This window comes from Pelodiscus sinensis, chromosome 3 (assembly GCF_049634645.1).
Source record: "Pelodiscus sinensis isolate JC-2024 chromosome 3, ASM4963464v1, whole genome shotgun sequence".
NCBI lineage: Eukaryota > Metazoa > Chordata > Testudines > Trionychidae > Pelodiscus > Pelodiscus sinensis.
Genome location: NC_134713.1, coordinates 41,662,945 through 41,683,176, shown reverse-complemented (window position 1 = coordinate 41,683,176; position 20,232 = coordinate 41,662,945). Strand labels below are relative to the sequence as shown.

General features: G+C 44.4%; 1 protein-coding gene across 1 annotated transcript; it reads left to right on the top strand.

Moving 5' to 3' along the window:
- Positions 1 to 1,256: 1,256 nt before the first annotated feature.
- On the top strand, positions 1,257 to 16,615 carry LOC102456850 (glutathione S-transferase-like). The gene is made up of 7 exons (XM_006137752.3): positions 1,257 to 1,332; positions 6,814 to 6,921; positions 8,023 to 8,074; positions 10,267 to 10,399; positions 11,842 to 11,983; positions 12,955 to 13,086; positions 16,227 to 16,615. Exons 2-7 carry the CDS (start codon positions 6,835 to 6,837, stop codon positions 16,356 to 16,358), a joined length of 678 nt encoding a protein of 225 aa, XP_006137814.2. The 5' UTR covers positions 1,257 to 1,332; positions 6,814 to 6,834; the 3' UTR covers positions 16,359 to 16,615.
- Positions 16,616 to 20,232: the final 3,617 nt, after the last annotated feature.

Here is a 20,232-nt window from a genome sequence, read left to right as displayed (position 1 = left end):
AGCAGGGGTTGGGTGGAGAGGGTGCATTCAGAAAAGTTCTTCATGAGTTCCCATAAAGAAGGACTAGAAGACACCAAAGGAAAGGAATGGGTAGCAGGCTTCAAACTAGTAAGAGAAAGTTGTTCTTCTTCCCAAAGCAAATAGTTAACCTGTGGAACTCCTTGCTGCAGGAGGCTGTGAAGGCTACAACTAGAACAGAGTTTAAAGGGAAGTGAGATCAAGTCATGGAGGTTGGGTCCATGGAGTAGTCTTAGCCAGGGGGTAGGAGTGGTGTCCCTGCCCAAAGTTTGTGGAAGGCTGGAGAGAGATGGCACGAGACAAATGGCTTGGTCACTGTCTTTGGTCCATCCCCTCCAGGGTCCCTAGGGTTGGCCACTGTCGGCAGACAGGCTACTGGGCTAGATGGACCTTTGGTCTGACCCAGGATGGCCATTGTAAGCTCAGGGCTCAGGGTCGGGGGTCTCAGTGGACCCCCTTGATTTCCATGCACACCTGCTCCTGGGTGGCCAGGCTGGCAGCTCTCCTGCCCTAGACGGCCACTTTCCTGTGCCTAGTGCGGAGATCGTGGACGAGGTCCACGATGTCCGCACTAGCCCAGGAAGGTGCCCGCCTCTTGTGGTCCAGGGCAAGCTCCCGGGAGCCGCCAGCCTGGTCCCGGGAAGAGGGGGAGGGCTGGGGGACATCGGGTGGGTGGCTCTGTGCCGTGCCAGGTGCAGGGTCTGCTGGCTGGGTGCTGGCAGGCTTGCACCTGGCACGGGCACCGTAGCCAGCCCGTGCCCCTTTAAGGGCTCCGGGGCCGGGAGGGGGGCATAGAGTTTCCCTGGTGTTGGCCAGAGTGGCCACCAGGGAAACCTGGGGAGGGCTAGCCTCCCACTAGTTCGAATTAAGGGGCTACACACCCCTTAATTCAAACTAGTAAGTTCGAACTAGGCTTAATCCTCGTAAAATGAGGTTTTCCTAGTTCGAACTAAGTGCTCCGCTAGTTCGATTCAAATTTGAACTAGCGGAGCGCTATTGTAGCGGCTATGAATGTTAGTTCGAACTAACGTCCGTTAGTTCGAACTAACATTGTAGTGTAGACATACCATGAGATTTTGTGGATCTTTAGGTTTGTTGATTAGGCAAGTCTGTATTGGGAAGATTCTGATGTATGTGACAAATCAGAAAGCTGGCAGAGCCAACTGATTTCATTTGTTTAACAATGGGCGTTTCCCTTACCCTTTGGACAAAATTGGACTCTCCTCCCAGTAGGTGGAGCTATAAAACTTTATAACTTAGAGGAACTATTTTTTTATTCAAGACTAGTTTGGACTGGACCAGGAGTCCCAAAAGGTTAGTACTGATCTTTAGAAATGTACCAGGAATTGACCAAATGGTTTGAAAGTAATTTCAGTAAATGGGTCTAATGGATGAAATATTAATAGAATGTTTGTGCTAATTTTCAGTATGATAAGGTTGATGTGCAGTAAAGTAATTCAGGTGCAGATCAAATGCTTGCTGTAGTGCTGGAAGAAAAGGAGAATCCAGATGTCAGGAAAAAAAATAGTGATTTCAGGAAAGATCAAGACATGGCATTTCTGAGGGCAAAGTGAGCACTGTGCATTTGCTCCCACAGTTGCTAATGCCATTTCAGCTCCACTGTTGCCATGGCATTAGCTCTTACGGGAGAGCTAGCATGGACTAGGTGCTGCCAGCATTTCTTCTACTAAATCAGCTAGCCTGTACTGAGCAAAGTGAGATGAGACAGTGCTAAAAACAGTACTGATTGCCTATAGCTCTATCTACTCTAGTACTCACACTGTTGTTCCCGCTGGTGTTAGCAATGATAAAAACATAGAAATGTAGGTCATCTAGTCCATCATCCATCCTGGCATAAGGCAGCACTAAGAATTTCTAGACCATCCCTCCTGAGAGGTGGTTTTCCAACCTGTTCTTAAAACACTCCAAGGACAGGGATTTCTCAGCCTCCCTAGGTAATCTATTCCAGTGCTCAATTAGGAAAAACTTCCTAACTTGAATCTAAATCTCCTTTGCTGTAAATTAAATTGGTTACCTCTTCAGTGATGGGGCATTTTTTTCTGAAAAAAGAGGCTAGTGTAGATATGGTTTGGGAGTACAAACTGAGGGAGGGGAAGGAGACAGAGAAAGAAGCAGCAATAACAAGAATGCAAGCTTGGAATGGAGAATGTGTTTTCACTGGACTCTCATTGCACAAGCTGGCTACCAGTACAGAGCGGGTCAGAAGACAAACTAAAATGATCAAATAAAAAAGAACTAAACTTCTCCGCTCCTTAGCAAACACCATAACACTTTGAGAACATAAGAGGCAGCTGGAGATAATGAAAAAGACCTTTGTACTAAATGTAGACTGTAGGAAAATATCATTTTGCTTTAGATTTTCAACAAAATGGCTGCTAGAGAAAATGCATCTAAGAGGGGTCTCTTCTTAGTCTTTAATGTCTGAGTTCCTTTATTTATAAAACTTGAGGGTTATTTCAAAGGAAGGTTTTTATCTCAAAATAACTCAGTTTTCCCCCCCCGAAATAGCGCTATTCCACAATAGCGCCATAACGCGATTATACAAATGAAGCACAGGAAATTCAAATCCATGCTTCATTTGCAATTTCAGGTGTATGTATTTGCATTCCTCTCTCGGAAGAGGAATGAAGTGTAGACATACCCTGACACATGGCAATATGCCAAAGCATTCTATGTTTATATAACATATTGTAAGTATCTGAAGGGTATGTCTACACTTGCGCCCTCTTTCGAGAGAGGGATGCAAATGAAGACATTTGAAATTGCAAATGAAGCCGGGATTTAAATATCCCACACTTCATTTGCATATTCACATTATGGCACTATTTCGAAATAGCGCTATTTCGAAATAACAGACGCTGTTAAGATGCGGTTATTTTGAGAGAAAACCCTTCTCTCAAAATAACCCTTATTCCTCATACAATGAGGTTAGCAGTTATTTCGGGAGAAGGGTTTTCTCTCGAAATAATCGCGTCTTAATAATGTCTGTTATTTTGAAATAGCACTATTTAAATAGTGGGATATTTAAATCCCAACTTGATTTGCAATTTTGAATGTCTTCATTTGCATCCCTGTCTCGGAAGAGGGTGCAAGTGTAGACATACCCTGAGACATCTTGAAGCGAAGGCAAAAGAAATAGAGAAAATGCTGAAGGAACAGTGTTAGTATTATAAAATACGTGTAGTGTTTTAAAATTTCCTCCCCACTATTACATTCAATGAAAACACAAAGTCAGATCCTCATTTGGTGAAAATCATTTTCATACGCTTGACTTCACTAGGTGAGGATCAGGCCCACTCTTCTGATTTTTCTACACCTCAAAACTATTGAAAGAAATGTTACCAATAGAAACTATAAAAAAATCATAATAGCTTAGTGAGCATTAGAAATGATTAATTCTGCTACCATGCACTAGCACACTGTTACATGCATGTTCCATTTTTAAATGGTACTGACTGGAAGCTAAAGTGGTCCATGGGTTGGACACTGGTTCAGGAATCAGGAGACTTATTTTTGTAGATAAGTTCATGAAAGATCGGTCTAACAGTGGTTACTAGCCAAGAGGGTCAGGGATTCAACCTCATTCTCTGTATGTCCCTAGCCTCTGACTGCTAGCAGCTGGGAATGAGTGATAGGGGATGGATCACTCCCTGATTTCCTGTTCTGATCATTCCCTCTGAAGCATTTGGCATTGGTCCAGGCCCATATGCTGGGGGGTTCAAATGATGCAAAAGCTCCCTTCCATGGCCCCTGAAGTAAGTATGCTCCGGACAGCCAGGGGAAGGCAGGAGTGGTGTGCTGCCTGTGCCTACCTTCTTCATGCTCTGGTCAGCCGGGGGAAGACTGGGGCTGATTTCCCTGCTTACTTGGAGGACCACAGAGGGTGCATTCATACCCGTGGGTCCACATTTACAAAAAAAAGCACACATCCCCAGAAATTCCTGCATACAGGCCTGTGGTCACTGTTGAAAGACTGAATATTTGATTAGATGGACCATTGGTCAGATCCATTATGGCCATTTTTATCTGCCTATGCCATTGATTTGCTGGGGAGGGCTTGGGCAAGGTCCATGTATACCTCAGTTTCCCTGTATGTAAAAGAGTCATAATGATATTTGGTCTCATGTGTACAGTATTTTGAGAGTTTCTCTGTCATAAAGCACTCTACTAATTATGACTGAAATATTCTGGGCTTTAAAATGGTCACACTGAGGCTACATCTAGACTGCAGGCTTCTTTCGAAAGAAGCTTTTCCAGAAGAGATCTTCTGAAAAAACTTCTTCTGAAAGAGAGCATCCACGCTGCCAACGCACATTGAAAAAGCAATTTGCCTTTTCAAAAGATAGCGTCCACACTGAATGGATTCTCTCACATTTAAACTATTATTACTATAGATGGAGTGGCCACCAGGGCATCTGTGCTTTTTCCTCTGTACTCTTCTTTTGAAAAAACTCCCTCTTCCCCGTCCACACAAGTCTTTTTCCAAAAGAGCTCTTTCGGGAAAAGGCTTCTTCCTTGTAGAAAGAGGATGACCAATTCTGGAAAAAACCCTCAGTTTTCGATTTTCTTTCAAAAGAACGCAATTTGAGTGTGGACGTAATTGAAGTTTTTTAGGAAAAATGGTTGTTTTTCTGAAAAAAAACTCTGTAGTGTAGACATTCCCTGAATTACATGTTAGTTGTATTAATCCATGGGGTTTCAAACTTTTCACACACACACACACACACACAAGCACACACACACACCCTTCCTGTTTTATAATTGCATAAAATTCTTGATGCAAGGGCAGCAGTTGCATGAAAAAGTAATATTAGAAAGATATTTCATGCATATTTAGCATTGTTATCACATGGATTAGCAGCTGGAAACAAGGCACTTTCAGAGTTGGAGAAAAGCAGTTTGAATGTATTAGAGAGAACTTTCACCATAAGATGGAATTCATATGAATGTGAGGCTTTCATATACCATGGACAACACTTCATCTGATCTTTGAAATGAAACCTGGATTTTCAAAGATGCTGAGCAGCAACAACTCCTACTAACAATGATGAGTCCTGTGTCACTTTAAAGACAAACAAGTTTTGTAGAATCATAGAATATTAGAAATGGAAGGGACCTTGAGAGGTCATCAAGTCCAGTCCCCTACCCTCATGGCAAGACCAAGCACGGTCTAGATCATATTTGTTTATTTGTGCATAAGCTTTCATGTTTATGTAAAACTGATAGTCTTTAAGGTGCTATAGGACTTCTTGCTGTTTTTGGAGATACAGATTAACATGACCATCCCTCTGAGACTTGATTAATGAAACAGTAATTTATCTCTTGAGATTAGGAGCTAACAGAAGATTAAAGATCAAGCAAGCAAGTTTCACAATGACATTTTCACAGCAGCTTCTCCAGCAGTCAGGCCTTTAATGTTTATATTTATACTCCTTGGAATATTTACTTTCTTGCCCCCTAATTTATAATAAATCTTTTTTGCTGGTAGATATTATAGTTTGCAAAAAGAGCATTTATAATAAATCTTTTTTGCTGGTGCTTTCCCACCAGCATTCCTTCAGCATTCCAGATTCCTGCATTCCTACAGCTTCTAGTGCCATTGCATAACTTATTTGGGTTGGTCTTTAGTCCAGAATCCTGGGCCAAATATTTTATGTTCCATTACTTAATCTGAACTTCAGAGCAGGCTCAACAATGGAGGTGGGTAAAGGAGACAGCTGCCCTACTGCCTGGCCATTCAAAAGGGATCAGAGCTGCTGGTGGCTGCTGCTGCTAATATTGTGACAGCTGGACCCCTAGGTCTTTTAAATCACCACCAGAGAGCTGTGCAGTGCAATCTGTGTGGCTCAGAGGACTGCCTGAGGCAGGGGTAGGGCAGCGTAGTACAGCACTAAGGGCTGCCCCAGTCTCTTCACCCAATGCCTTGCCCCTTCCAGCAGCACAAAACTACCCCTTCATCTTGTCCAGGGGGGTGGCAACTCTGTTGGCTCCCCTGCTTCAGAGTGTTAGTCTCTTTCCTTTTGTTGACTTTAAAACAGTTTTGGCATTCAGCTCATTACACACGTATTTAGTATGATTACGATCCTTTGTGGAGCCATTATCCACTTCTCATTTGAGATGAGACAAAATCTTACAAGACTAGCTGCATTCCTGATATTACCTCCCAAATGGCAAAAATCTAATGAGAAAACAGTTGATCTCATGGCAGTTTAGCCCATTTAAGCATGTTCTCTCCATAAGACAATAGGAGCAGCAATAGGGCCGGCACTGACAACCTCCCTAGGCTGCCCGCTGCGACAGGACTTTGTGTCCCAGCAGCTGAAGATTCGGGTGTAACACACACACACACACTGCCCTGACCATTGGCTGACAGGCAGCCATTTTGATGTAAATAAAGCAGCGATTATTTAAATTGCCTCTTTGTTTCCCTTTGCCGAGTACACTCATCTACATGGCTCCGTCGCTGGAGCCATGTAGTCTAGACACACCCTGAATATCTTTGAGCCTTTTGCTCCAGCATTGAAAGAAAATTCCAGTGTTCTGAGAAAAGCTACTGCTCTTTTCTGGTCCTTGGTATTTTGCTTGTTTTTGTTGTACAGTCAGCATCCAGCATTACTTTAAATTATTTGTATAATTGTAGCAAGTAGGAACCCGAGTCATCTAAACACTACAGTGACAGGTGTTTGAGAATGCCGTGCTGACTTCCTGAGTGTCAAACACTGAGCTTCCCTCATGTTGATTCTTTGAAACTTTTTCCTTTATTTAATTTAACAGGAAACCAAGACACTTGGAAGCATGAGTGGGAAACCCAAACTGTACTATTTTGATGGAAGAGGCCGAATGGAAACGATACGATGGCTTTTAGCAGCAGCTGGAGTCGAGGTCTGCTTCTATTTTATAAAGAAACCAAGTTGGAAATGCATAATTTGGTGGAAATGACGGTTCTGCATAGCAGATGTGACCACCTGGAAGTCATTGGTTCCAAACTCACTGCACATACACAAGTGGTTGCACAGCCAGCGTGTAAAATTATAACAGTGTGTGTGATTATGTCTCTCTTTAGCAGCTTTCCTTGGAGACAGTGAGACATATTTACACTTAATGGAGCTGCTCCAATCCAGTCAAGCAATTGAGCCTGGGTTCTGTACCCACTGATGACCATTGTGGTCAGTATTTTACATGCTATCCTCTGTTCCCAGGACACAGAGGATGTGAGTCTTTCACAGCCTCACCTGGAGAGCCTGGTTCTTTACTTCAAGCCTTACAGACACAAACTTCCAAATCTAGATGTTTCCATTTCACTGCTGGATATTGGCCAAGATAGCGATTGCATCATGCCCGTCAAAGTGGAGCTGGAGCCTCTATGCCCTACCCAATGCAAATAACAATACTAATATAAGTGAAACTAACTGCTTTCTGGGTTAACTCTGAAAGCCATGCCAGAGGGGTACATGGCTGCTGTGACATGTTGGTTAGTAGGCAGCCAGGAAGCCTCTGGGGATTTCTGCTGTTGCAAATCCTTTTTCTTTTCTCCCCACGCAAGGGTTATGGCAAAAAATCATAGACTAGCCCAACAGCTACTGGATGTGCTTTCTTTCCTCCACCATGCCTGGCTCTGCTTTCACCCCATCCTGGGGACCTAGACACCCCAGTCATTACCTGTCATCAGTGCATTGTGTCTGCCTCTTGCACAGAAGAATGTTTCTTTAGCTCTCTGGTCACCTTGAACACCTGTGCAGGGCTAGCCACAATCTAACATAGGTTCCTACACAAAAGGCATTTAAATTAAGCATAAAAAGGCAAAGGAAAAACATAACAGAGGCAGGATTTTATCTAAGTACAGATTATTGCAAAGTCTTTAACTGCAGAAGTGAAATAAATCCTAAAAAATGATCTATTAATTATTTTCCCAAGTGTTTCCCAACTGAACCCCATCAATAAAAATAAGACACTTTTCCCTCTTTTTACCCATTTGTTTTCCAGTTTGAAGAACAATTCTGTGAAACAAGGGAAGATCTTTTAAAGTTACGACAGGGTGAGTTTCTATAATTTGTTTTCTTTTAGAATTGTTGTTGTATCCTCATGGGGAATTCGTTAAAATGTAACTGCCTTTTAAAAAAAGAAAATCGGGAGTGGATCATGAATATGATGAATCATAATTGCAGTAAGACCATTTTATTTCATTCAAATATTGGATTCTAACCTCCATTCTGTTATGCCAGTTTTATAACAGTAACATGTTACTCTATAAAAACAAGGACAGGGTAGGCCCATTGCTCAGTGAAGAGGGAGAAACAGTAACAGGAAAGTAGGAAATGGCAGAGGTGCTTAATGATTTCCTTGTTTCAGTTTTCCTCAAGAAAAGGAAGATGACAGGATGCCTAACATAGTGAATACTAGTGGAAATGGGGTAGGTAGGTTTAGAAGTTAAAATAAAAAAGAACAAGTTAAAAATTACTTAGAAAAGTTAGATGTCTGCAAGTCACTAGCCCTGCCCTCTTTGCCCTCTTTTCCCCTGATGCCCACCCCCTTACTACCCTCTGCCCCTGTTCCCCTCCTGCCCCTGTGCCATCACACATGACTTGCTCCATCCCAGCCTTCCTCATGCCCACCCCTTCTTTCAAGCCTTCTCCTAGCACCTTCCCCTCCCCCCTCTAGCCCCCAATGCCCTTACCCTGTCCCCTCCCAGCATCACCCTGTCCCCCTCCCACTGACACCTCCCCTCCTGCCCTTTTCCTCATTGTCTCCACCAGGCGCCCTGGCATTTGTCTCTCTCCTCCACCTGTGCCTTGGTGCCTTCCCCTTTCTTCTCCTGACCTGCCCCCCTCCCCTCAGCACAAACCCCTTCCTCTCCCACTCCTTCCCCTGTTTTTTCCCCTCCCCTACCTTCTGCCTTCCAGTTTTTAGGTCAGTGGGGCTGGAGTCTGTGATCAGGCCCTGCCGCCCCTCTCTTCGTCGAGGGGGTATAGGCTGCTCCGGCATCCGCTGCCTGTTCCTTCTCGGGCTGCAGAGTCTGGGCGTCCGCCCCGTGGGGTTGCCTGCTGGGTCCCGGCTGCTGCAGGAGGGTGGGCGCTTCCCTGAGCTCCCAGCCTCAGCCTCGGCCCTGGCTCCAGCCTGGGTGGACTCCCTCCCCCTTGTCTGCCGCACCTCTGGCATTTAAAATACCCAGCATGTGGCATGAGCATGAGCCGCAATGGTGCGGGGACAGGGCTAGCCCGCCGCACCCGTTCTCTGCAGCGTCCACCCAGGGGCGAGGCCTCCGCATCCTGTCACCCCTGTCTGGCATGCAGTGTGCACATGCGCTGCCAGGGCGCAGGGGCGGGGGCTGCGGGCGCCCCGTTACAATCTCTCTTCTCCTCTGGGGACGCTCTGGGGCCAGGGGGAGGACGCGCTTGCAGGTGTGGGCTGGGGCCCACTTCAGGCAGGGCCAGGGGAGAACACCAGCTCCAAATATTGGTTGAGCAGGGCCCCCGGCTCTGAATATTGCTGGAGCATGGGCACCACAAGCCCATATAACTCGCCGCCCATGTCCACAGGTATGGGTGGTTGCAGATCTCATTAGCTTTGGATCACCATTCCCAGCCAATGGGAACTGTGGGAAGCAACGTCCCAATCCATGCCACTTTCTGCAACTCCCTTTGGCCAGGATGGCGATCCACGGCCAATGGGAGCTACAAGCCCTTGTATCTGTGGAAGTGAAGATAAATACAGTGATGGCAGCCTGCCAAGGGCTCATCTTGGTGAACTGCCTCCGTCTTATTGCCCCACCTCTGCTCTATAGATTGCTTGTTACGGTGTTTTGATATGATCAGATTAAAGATGTTATATGCAAAATTATTATTTTGGAAATTCATATGAAGCATGATGAAAGTTTTCTTACGAGCCAAATCCTTCACTCTTATCCTATTAACCTCTGTGGGAACTTTACTTGAGTAAATGACACAATGCATAATTTGTCCCTTTCTTTGAATTCCTATTGTATTTGCAGTAATTCTAAGAAGTTTATTATTATAATGCAAGCTCTTATTTTTTGTTTACCTATTTCCATAAGAAATAGCATTCACATTTTACTGTAAACTTTGTTCACTTCACAGTATGAGATAAAAGAACTTCACATTTAAAAAGAAAATTGCAAAATAGAGGTTCTCTCAACTGTGTTGCAATGATAATTGTTTGGAGAAAGTGACTAGTTTATTTGAGTATTACTTCTCATCTTTCTTTTAAAAGATGGACATCTGCTGTTTCAACAAGTGCCCATGGTGGAAATTGATGGAATGAAGATGGTTCAGACCAGAGCCATTCTCAACTACATAGCAGGGAAATACAACCTCTATGGGAAGAACCTTAAGGAGAGAGCACTGTACTGTAACACTACTACCTTTTTCTGACAGCAAGAAAAATCACTATTATATGTGCAGTAAAAGGTGGAGGGGGAATCCTGATTCCTAATCAATTATATGATGAATCAGCACATTTCTGTTGATTTTCAACCAAGATCAATAATACTAAGGTCTGGGACAAAGTTAAATAACTAGATTAGAAATTCACTTAAAAAGTACATGTGAGTTTATCTTGATTACCTCAGAGGTCATTACAGTTTTCAAAATTCAGCCAGTCAGATAACACATGTACTGCTGCCACAGAGGCCCTTTTTTTTTTTTTTTTTAAATGGAGATTGCCTATCTCCTAGAACTGGAAGGGACCGTGAAAGGTCATTGAGTCCAGTCCCTTGCCTTCTCAGCAGGACCAAGTACTATCCCTGACAATTTTTGCCCCAAATGGCCTTCACAAGGATTGAACTCACGAACTCACAACCCTGGGTTTAGCAGGCCAATGCTCAAACCACTGAGCAATCCCTCCTCTCCAGTGTTTTGCCTAATATCACTGTCCACTGGTAGGACACCATTACTTGTCTCTCATAAGGTCAAGCAGCACACTGCTCTTGCAAGCTAAGAGCCAAAGTAATCCCTGCCCTTTGTCCCCATGAACTGCATATTTAGGGGAAACTCTCGCTATACATCCCCAAACGACTCAGATTAATTAGTAAAGGCAAATAAATTGTATTATTGTTTGATGGTCTTGTCGCTATGGATACAAATACCACTTATTATTGCTAATGTGATGTCCAACTTAATTCTCAATGGGACACATAGGCTGTGTCTAGACTGGCCACTTGAATTTCTGGAAAAGCACTGACGATCTCATGTAAGATTGTCAGTGCTTTTCTGGAAATACTATGCTGCTCCCGTTCGGGCAAAAGTCTTTTTCCGAAAGAATTTTGCACAAAAGGGCCAGTGTAGACAGCACAGTACTGTTTTCCGCAAAAAAGCCCCGATCGCGAAAATGGCGATTGGGCCTTTTTTGCGGAAAAGTGCATCTAGATTGGCCACGGACGCTTTTCCACAAAAAGTGCTCTTCTGGAAAAGCGTCCTGCCAATCTAGATGCGCTTTTCCGAAAATGCTTTTAACGGAAAACTTTTCCGTTAAAAGCATTTCCGGAAAATCACGCCAGTGTAGACGTAGCCATAGTGTTTCACTAATATTAGGTCTCGCCCTCTCACTGATTTCACACAGGTGCCAAAATAGAAACGTGGGTGATTTAACTATGTTTAACTTTCAGAACCTAAATATGAAAATATTGGCCCTATCTTTGACACAGATAATTCCAATCATCTCTAAAAAAGGAGGTGATGTCATATATCTACTGATTTTTGACTGAGAAAACAGAAATTGGTCAGTGGTAAACCTTCTGGCATTTAGCCTCTTAACCCTATATGAATACTGGCATACTTTGCCTTTCAGGATTGATATGTATGTGGAAGCAACAAGTGATCTGAATGAAATTATTATGCACCATCCTCTCCAGCCACCGGAGAACAAGGCAAAGCATCTTGCCTCTATCATTGAGAAGGCCACAATGAGGTACTTTCCAGTCTATGAAAAGGTATGTTGCAGTACTCATTGGCACATTGAGTCACTTTATTATATATCCTGGATGTAGTCTAGTAAATACACATTGAGCCAGTATTACAGAAGAACAGATATATTTGGTGTGCCGATGGGAAAACTAGTTAAGGCAAGTATAAATTTATGGCCTTAATGGGATTTCCTTAGCCTCAAAGGTAAGAAAAAATAAGGGCAGAACCGCACAAGGGCCAGGATAATTTTTGTACTCCAAATTTCTTGTGAATTGCATATAGCTATAGAATAACTATCATTATTTTACTCTGCTCATGCAACTATCTGTTCCATAGAGCATCAGGAGGCACCTTCAGATGTGCATTATCTATACCACACCATTGACAGTGTTTGCAAACTATCTTGTGCAAACATTTTAAGATAAATTTTCAGTTGGCACCTACACAAACCTATGGCACTATATATATATATAAAACACTACTATTCATAACAACAACTATTAAAAGAATGAATCTTTCCATTTGATCTATGAAATGTGTGTATGGGCTTTTTTATGATTATGCTTTGTCTACAATGGTATTAAAATTACTAGCTGGAATTGCTCAAGGTCACTTTATTTATTTCAAATGGGTTTTTTTTTAGCTTGGTACTGAGGTGGAAAACATGAAAAGTCGCCATGCCAATCCTCAGACCCAATCCATTTCAGTTGTGTTCATAAAAGCTACAGATTTTAAAAACTCTTTCTGTCAAAAAGACTAAATCTTCCTGTCAGATCCAAACCTTCATTATTTTGAAGAAAGCCTAACACAAAGGTGAAATTGAGTTTTCTGTATGTTCAAACAATCCTGCATTTTTATATTACTTCCTTTCAAAGGTAACTCTTACACAGATCTAGATGTGCTATTGAAATATTACATTAGGCTTAGCTTTATGTATTTATCCAGAGCACAGACTATCCTGTTTATATTCATAAAGTCATTCTTTCCTGTCCTGTAGGCTTTGAAAGACCATGGACAGGATTTTCTTGTTGGCAACCAATTCAGCAGGGCAGATGTACAGCTGCTTGAAACCATTCTAATGGCAGAAGAATGCAAGCCTGATATACTCTCCAAATTCCCTGTCTTACAGGTAAAAGAATTAAAAGCTCTAACAGGCAATGAAATGTGTAGGAGCAGATCCTCACTGAAGACAACGTAGCTATATAGCTTTACACTGATGCTCTGGCTCAAATGTGTACAAGTGTTTCAGATATTGCCTAAATTCAAAACTGTTACAGAACAAATCATGTTATATAACATAAGAACATGAGGCCAGATTAATCCCTGAAGTCAACAAAGATGGGATGAATTTGGCTGAATGATTTAAACAGTAATGAGAAAAAGATACAGCGTGCTTAATTCTTCCCTCAGTTATTCCACTTTAAGATGCCACCTGATGTACTGAGATACTGCCTATTATGTGAGCTTGGGAACTCTTTTACCCAGTCTTGCTGAGTCAGGTTGTCTCTTTTAATGCATACACAGTGGAGGGCCATAACCAACTGCAGATAAAATGAGGTTCCTAGAGCTGATCTCAGTGTAAGGGACTTTCCTCAACACTCAGGTACCTCCCTCCCTTGGACAGCAAACCTAAAGGTACATTATGTGATCTGCTCCCTCCCTCAATGGGGAGACAGATATGCGCAGCCTCTTTAACTGCCCATTTATGACTCGCACAAGGTGTGTTATGTTGTAAATAAGAAATAAGTTATTAACTATAAAAGGTGAATTTTAAGTTAATATAAGAGATAGCAAACCAAATAAAGCAGATTACTAAGCAAATAAAACAAAACAAATTATCTTGATTGACCAATGAAATTGGTTATAAATGATTCCTCATCTTAAAAAATGTTGTCATAGGCAAATGTCAGAGTTTTGAAAGCCAGCTGCACTAGTCTGCTGCTTGAAACTCAGAAGCTGGATGTCCTTCCACCTTCCTTATGTCCAACTCTTCTACCTCCACTTCAGTTCTTGCCTCCAAGTCTTTTTTCAGTGTCTCCTTGCTGATGTCACTCCCAGGCCTTATATAGAGCTTGTGTAAGGTGGGAACCCTTTGGCTTCTAGTGGAAAACACTGGCATTCTAAAAAGGGGGGGCACTACCAGGTGACAGACACATGTCTTTGCAGATCTGTGGCAGCCATTACTTGCAGGCTGACTGGAGCATTCACAGGAAGACTAAGCTCTTTCAGTGTCCATTGTCGTGGCTAATGGGCTTTTTCATTGTTGTACATGAAGGGCTAGTTGTGACTAACACCCAAAGTATCACATTTGGAATACAGACACATGATCAATATTTCTAACTTCAAATACAGAAGTATTTGTATGATACCGACATACAAACTGGATAATCCCATTCAGTAAATCATAACCTTTCCAATGATTTCCGTCACATATGGTAATTCTCCTTTGAAGAAACCAAACAGTATCCAGAGAGTTCTTTAAATGGTCCTGGGATATCTTCAGATGCAAGATCATCCCAAAGAGTGTCTACTGGGCTACAAATGACTGTGTGCTTCTTTGTATTCTCAGTCCTTCAGCACCAATATTCTGCTAACATGATGCTCAGGAACAGCTCCCAGAGGGACAAGCTGGCCACCACTTCCCTCAGCTCCCATTGGCAGTAAATGGTGAACTGTGGATATTGGAAGCTGTGGGGGAGCTGTGCATATGGATGGTCCACATCAACAAAATGTCTTGTGGCTCACCAGCGGGTTACCCTAATGAGCTGCAGGTTGTCCACCACTGCTCTAGGCTATCTAACATGGAATGGCCCTAATTATCATTCACATACTTCTCTAATATGTCTTTAAAGATTGAATTTGGCCAGAGGGGTCAATATCTTCTGCCTCTGGGTCAGTGGGTGGCCACACTTAAAACAACCCCCCAAGTCAATAGTCCAAGCCCGGGTCTTGGCCACAACAACAAGGCTAATCAATAGCCCTGTAACTCCAGCCCGAGTTTAGGTTGGGGCAAGAGGCAAACAGTTCTGACCTCAGCCTTGCTTCAGGGCGGGCGACAGATAAACAAACACTGGTGTAGGGCCCTGGCCCTCGGTTCAGGCAGGGCAGCAAACAGTTGCCAATAGTTCAAAGTACACTGGACCTGGTTTGGGGCGGGGCAACAAACGATCAGTTAGTTTAAGTGCCCAGTAGCCCAGGCCTTATTTCAGGTGGGGCAACCAGGAGCAGTAGCCAAGGGTTTTGTCTCCTTGTTCAGGTAGAATGTGGGTTGCTCACCTGCAGTGGTGGAGAGGGGGAGACTACCATCCAGTAGGTGGGTGGCAGGGGGGAAGCAAGCCCACCCACTCCACTGTTTCCCAGCCCAGGGCCCTAATAGGAGCAGCACGGTCCGCTGTTAAAGAGGCTGATTTGAGGCCTTTAACAGCCTTTGCTGTTCCCTGGGCCACTTCTTTCTCCCCCTCCATGCATCCCCCGCTTTTTGGGGGGTTCCAGGGTTGTTAGGTCCAGGTGGGGTCCCAGAGGTCCAGGCCAGTCCTCGGCTGCTTGCAGGTGCAGCAGTCCCAGTTGGTCCTCCGGTGTAGGCTGGTGCAGGCAGTCAGGCAGGTCCTTGGGGTCAGGCACAGCGGGAGGTCCAAGCCAGTCCTCGGTCTATTGCAGGTCCAGCAGTTCCAGTCAATCAGGTACGGCTGGAGGTCCTGGCCAAAGCTGAGCCTCCCAGGCAGGGAGCACTGGGCAGGCCTCTGGTCCCTCTGTAGGCTGGGCCCCAACTGAGTCCTCAGGCTGGGCTTTTATAGTTCTGGCCCCGCCTTCTGATTTCCTGTCAGGTGGCTGGGCAGGGTCAGGCTCAGCCCAAAATGGCTCCTGGAGAGGTTCTTCCACCTCTGGGTCAATGAGCAGCCACTCCTCCCCAGTACAGGGTCATATAGCCTGATAGTTAACCCCTTCTGGGTCAGCGTCACAAACATTCAATGACAATGAATTTTTTTCAGGACAATTATAGTTGCTGACAAAAGCCCATTTTTTCAATGAAAAAGTTATTAAGAAAATTTTAACCAGCTCTTAGGCCACAATCCTACAAGAACTGCCAGGCAGACAGTGCCTGCAACTGCCATCCCAGTAGTCAATTGGATTTTGTTGCATATAGCTCACTTACAGTTCATTGCAGGCCAGATCACAGGATCCTGTTTTAATTCATGTTTAATATATGTGCAAGTATCTTTTGCTCTGTTATTTCTTTGCTGTTAAATGTTGTACCATTTCTTGTTTCAGGTTTTTAAGGCAAGGATAAGCAACATCCCCACAATTAAGAAATTCCTGCAACCTGGCAGCCAGAGGAAATTACCACTGGATGCAGCATTAATTCCAAAAGTGATAAGCATTTTCAACATTGGCAATGAATGATTTCAGTCATGGCAGATGTTTTACTGTAGCTGTGCAATAGCTGATAAAATGGCAATTAATTAAAAGGGTGAAAATTACAGTGACAAAATCAGTTAATACAAGCTATAAATTATGTATGCAAAAATTTCCACAGTAAATCCAAATAATTGCACTGGCACATGAAATGGTTAACTAAATTATAGGATGCACAGAGAAAAAGGAGTGATGTTAAACCACTGGCTTTAAGAGCATAAAATGAAATAAAACATCTCATTGCTCTTGTTGTCTAAGTGCATTTTCCGGAACTTTGAAAGGAGATGGGTGTATGCCTGCAGGGCAACAGAGATCACAAAACACTAAATACAATCATCAGGATAGGCATAGTGGCAGAAGTCAGTTCTTCAACAAAACAAAACAACAGCAGAGTCCACACTGGATCTATGTTGACAATAAAGGGAGGGGAAAAGACAAAAGTCTTTCACAGGGGTGGAAGTTTTTTGTCACCAAAACTGGAGTCCTTCTCCCCCCCCCCCCCCCCCCCAACAAAAGTTGCATTGCAGTATAAACATTCTGTTTTGTCACCAAAAGGCAGTTTTGGTGACAAAACATGCTAGCGTAGACAAGCCCAACAAGTCCATAGATAGCACCATGCACTTAAGGAAGTTCTAAAACATATTAGGTAGCGCACACTATAATTCCAGAAAAAAAGTAGGAAAAACACAATGGGCATGAGACATTTGGATTCAGAATCCACATTCCTGATATTCAAGTGTATTTATGTCTGGGGTGATGGTTCAGGCCAATAGTTGTTTTTTAACTACATTTCCCTCTGCACTTATTGCTTTGTGGCTGAATCCCAAATGCTATCTTTTTAAAGTGAGACTCTTAGTGCCCATTCTGCTGCTGCTGCAACACACACATATATGCTTGTTTTAAGTAGCTTTTACTGTTAGAAGATTAGCAGTTCCAATCCTCAGTTTGTTTGAGAAAAGAGGTGCTTCATCGGTGTCAGGCGCTAGGACTTTGTCCAGAGATGTAGAGCTCTTCTGCTCACTCGCACTGATGTTTAGTAAGTAAGTGATAGCTAAAAAATGAAGTAATCTGAAACAAGCTATAATGCAGAAATATTAGCGGGGCAATTTAATGAATAAATGTATTGATACAAACAGTGAATATCTGCAATCCTACTTAAATTAAACCTACTTAGGATTAATATCTAATCCTACTTAAAGTCATTTGGTAAAGAACTAGTACCATAGATTTGAAGCAGAACAAGTTGAGGACAATTAAAATCCCATTGACAGTTGTTTGAGACAACTGCAGGAGTGCTTAAATATGGGACTGTCCATTTAAAAATGGGACATCTGGTCACCCTAGTTCCTCCACAACAGAGCCAGTGCAACTGGAACACTTTCAATAGTGGGGTTGCTGAAATCTAGTAGATCCCCTTTACACCTGCCAATACGCCTCCCCTAGAACTGGGGCTGGGAGCAGGGCCCTGTCTCTGGGATGGTAGGACTTGGTAAGGGGGTAAAGGGGCTGAGCCTGGAGGTGGCTTCTGAACCTAGAGGCGAGCCCTGGGTGTGAGGCAGCAGCTGGGACCCTAGGCTTTGGGCTAGCAACTGGAATTCAGGGCATGGGGCCAGCAGTGGAGCCCTGGGCATGGGCTGGAAGTAAGGATATTAATGAATTGTTGACAAGTTGACTAGTTGCTTCCTCTCCCCCTTGCTGCCTCTATCAGATAGAGGCAGCAAAGAGGCATGGGGAAGAGGAGGTACTTCAAAGCAGTAGTGCCGCACGGAGCCCAAGGTATGGGTTCTGTGTGATGCTGTTGGTTTGAAACGCGATGGCGGAGTTTCAAAGGGGCAGTGCCACACAGCTGATCCTGGGCTCTGTGCGGTGCTGCTGGTTGGAAACGCTATTGCAGTGTTTCAAAGCTGCAGTGCCACACGGAGCCCAGGGTCAGTTGGGAACTCCCTAGCTAACGCCAGCTCCATGAGGCATTTCTGCAGAACCCAGAGTCAGCTGGGGAGCTCCATGCGGTGCTGCCACTTTGAAACGGTTTTGCAGAAATGCTATACGGAACCTGGGATCAGGTAGGGAGTCCCCAGCTGACCCTGGCTCTGCATGGCATTTCAAAGGAAGAATGTGGAAGTGCCTATTGACTAGTCGAGTAGTCGATGGAAATTCCATCAACTACTCGACTAGTAAATTAATCGATATTTAATATCCTCAGCTGGAAGTGGAGCCCCTAGTTTGGGGCTGGGAGCACTCATGTGAGCATAGCCAGTGGCCAGGACCCCACTTGTTGGGGGAGGGGGAAAGCAGAAGCAGAGCACCAGATGCACAGCTGGGAATGGAGCCCCGAATAAAACTGAAGCACCCTCCATGCCTCTAATGCCTGCAGCAATGAACAGAGATGCAGCTCTGCTTATCCAGTAGCTCCTGAATTGTGCAGGAAGTTCCTGGACCTTTGAAGATACTCCCCTCTGTCATCACTTATAACTACAGCAAAAGCAAAGTAGCAGTGGATGGAGGGCCTTCAATCCACTCCCCCACGTGACATAAATCCCCCCCTTAGTTAGCCCATGCCCTCAGTTTGGAAATGGGCAATAGATATTGTTATCAGATAGCTCCTCTCTGAAGAATGGTAATACACAAACTCCCCACTCTGACTGTCCCTGGGGATCAGTACCATGCTTAGAGGGGCTGCAGAGCCTGTAACATTCCACCTACCCTGCTACTTCCTACTACTGTTCTGCTGCACTCCTCCCCCACTGCACCGCTTCCCTCAAGCCCCTGGCTTTGCTCTGTCCACCCACCTCTGCTTTGCTCTGTCCCCTCTCAATCCACACTCAGTGGTGGCCCATCAATACAGGCGACCTAGGCGGTCGCCTAGGGCACCAAGAAAAACGGCCGTTGAGGGCTTTGGATGCTGGGGCGCCGATTGTGCGCCGATCGTGCGTTTCGCCTAGGGCGCCAGTTGCCGGCAGCTCGTCTAGGGCCGCTCCTGTCTGCACTCCACTTCTTCCCCCAAGCACCCTCCACCTGAGCGATGCTGGAAGTCAGTGGCATGGAGCAGGTTGGGGCTGGGTCACTCCTCTTCTGCTGCCTCCTATGAGTATAGGGATGCCCCCTCCATTGCTGGCAACAGGCCCCCCTGCTAATCCTCCTGACTGCTTTTGGTCTTGTGCTTTTGTGTCCCACTGGAGCATGAAGCCCCCCCAAAGTGTAGGACCCAGGACTGTTGCCCCAAACCATCCTATAGACAGGATGGCTCTGCTGGGGAGCAGCATGCTCCTGTAGTAACAGCCATGGGGCCATCTTGTTGAAGGACTGCTCCTAAATGTCCAGTTCCTCCCCTGCAGCTCCTAGTTTGTGCCCCCGACCCATACAGAACACCTTCCTGCACTGATGAATGCAGTATGAAAACTTAGATAGACTTGGTAGGCAGATTGAGGGATACAAGGGCAATGCAGGGGTAAAAGTGGAGGGCTGAGAAAGAAAGGGCAAAAAATATCAAAACCAGCACTTAGGATGACCAGATAGCAAGTGTGAAAAACCGGGACGGGGTGGGGGGTACAAGACAAAGCCTCAAATATCAGGACTGTCCCTATAAAATCAGGACATGAGGTCACCCTAATAGTATTAGATAACAGCACAGACTGTGGAGCATTTGAGATATCTGGTACAGAAGGAACACACATGATTAGTACTGGGGGCAGCTAGAGAGATTTTCACCCTGTATAAGGTCTAAGGATTACCAAAACTGCAGAAATTTAGATTGTTTTTGTGTCAGTTGGCTTTTACAGTTGCTTTTAGTTTGTTGTAGCTTGTTGCTTTTTTTTTTCCGATTGGCACCCTAGGCCTGGCCAATAAGAAAGCACAACTGGTG

Excerpts from the sequence above, each read along its gene's own strand:
- LOC102456850 (XM_006137752.3), top strand. The coding sequence starts at position 6,835 with ATGAGTGGGAAACCCAAACTGTACTATTTTGATGGAAGAGGCCGAATG. Across the intron at positions 8,075-10,266 it reads TCTTTTAAAGTTACGACAGG|ATGGACATCTGCTGTTTCAA; the intron begins GTGAGTTTCTAT and ends TTCTTTTAAAAG. Across the intron at positions 11,984-12,954 it reads ACTTTCCAGTCTATGAAAAG|GCTTTGAAAGACCATGGACA; the intron begins GTATGTTGCAGT and ends CCTGTCCTGTAG.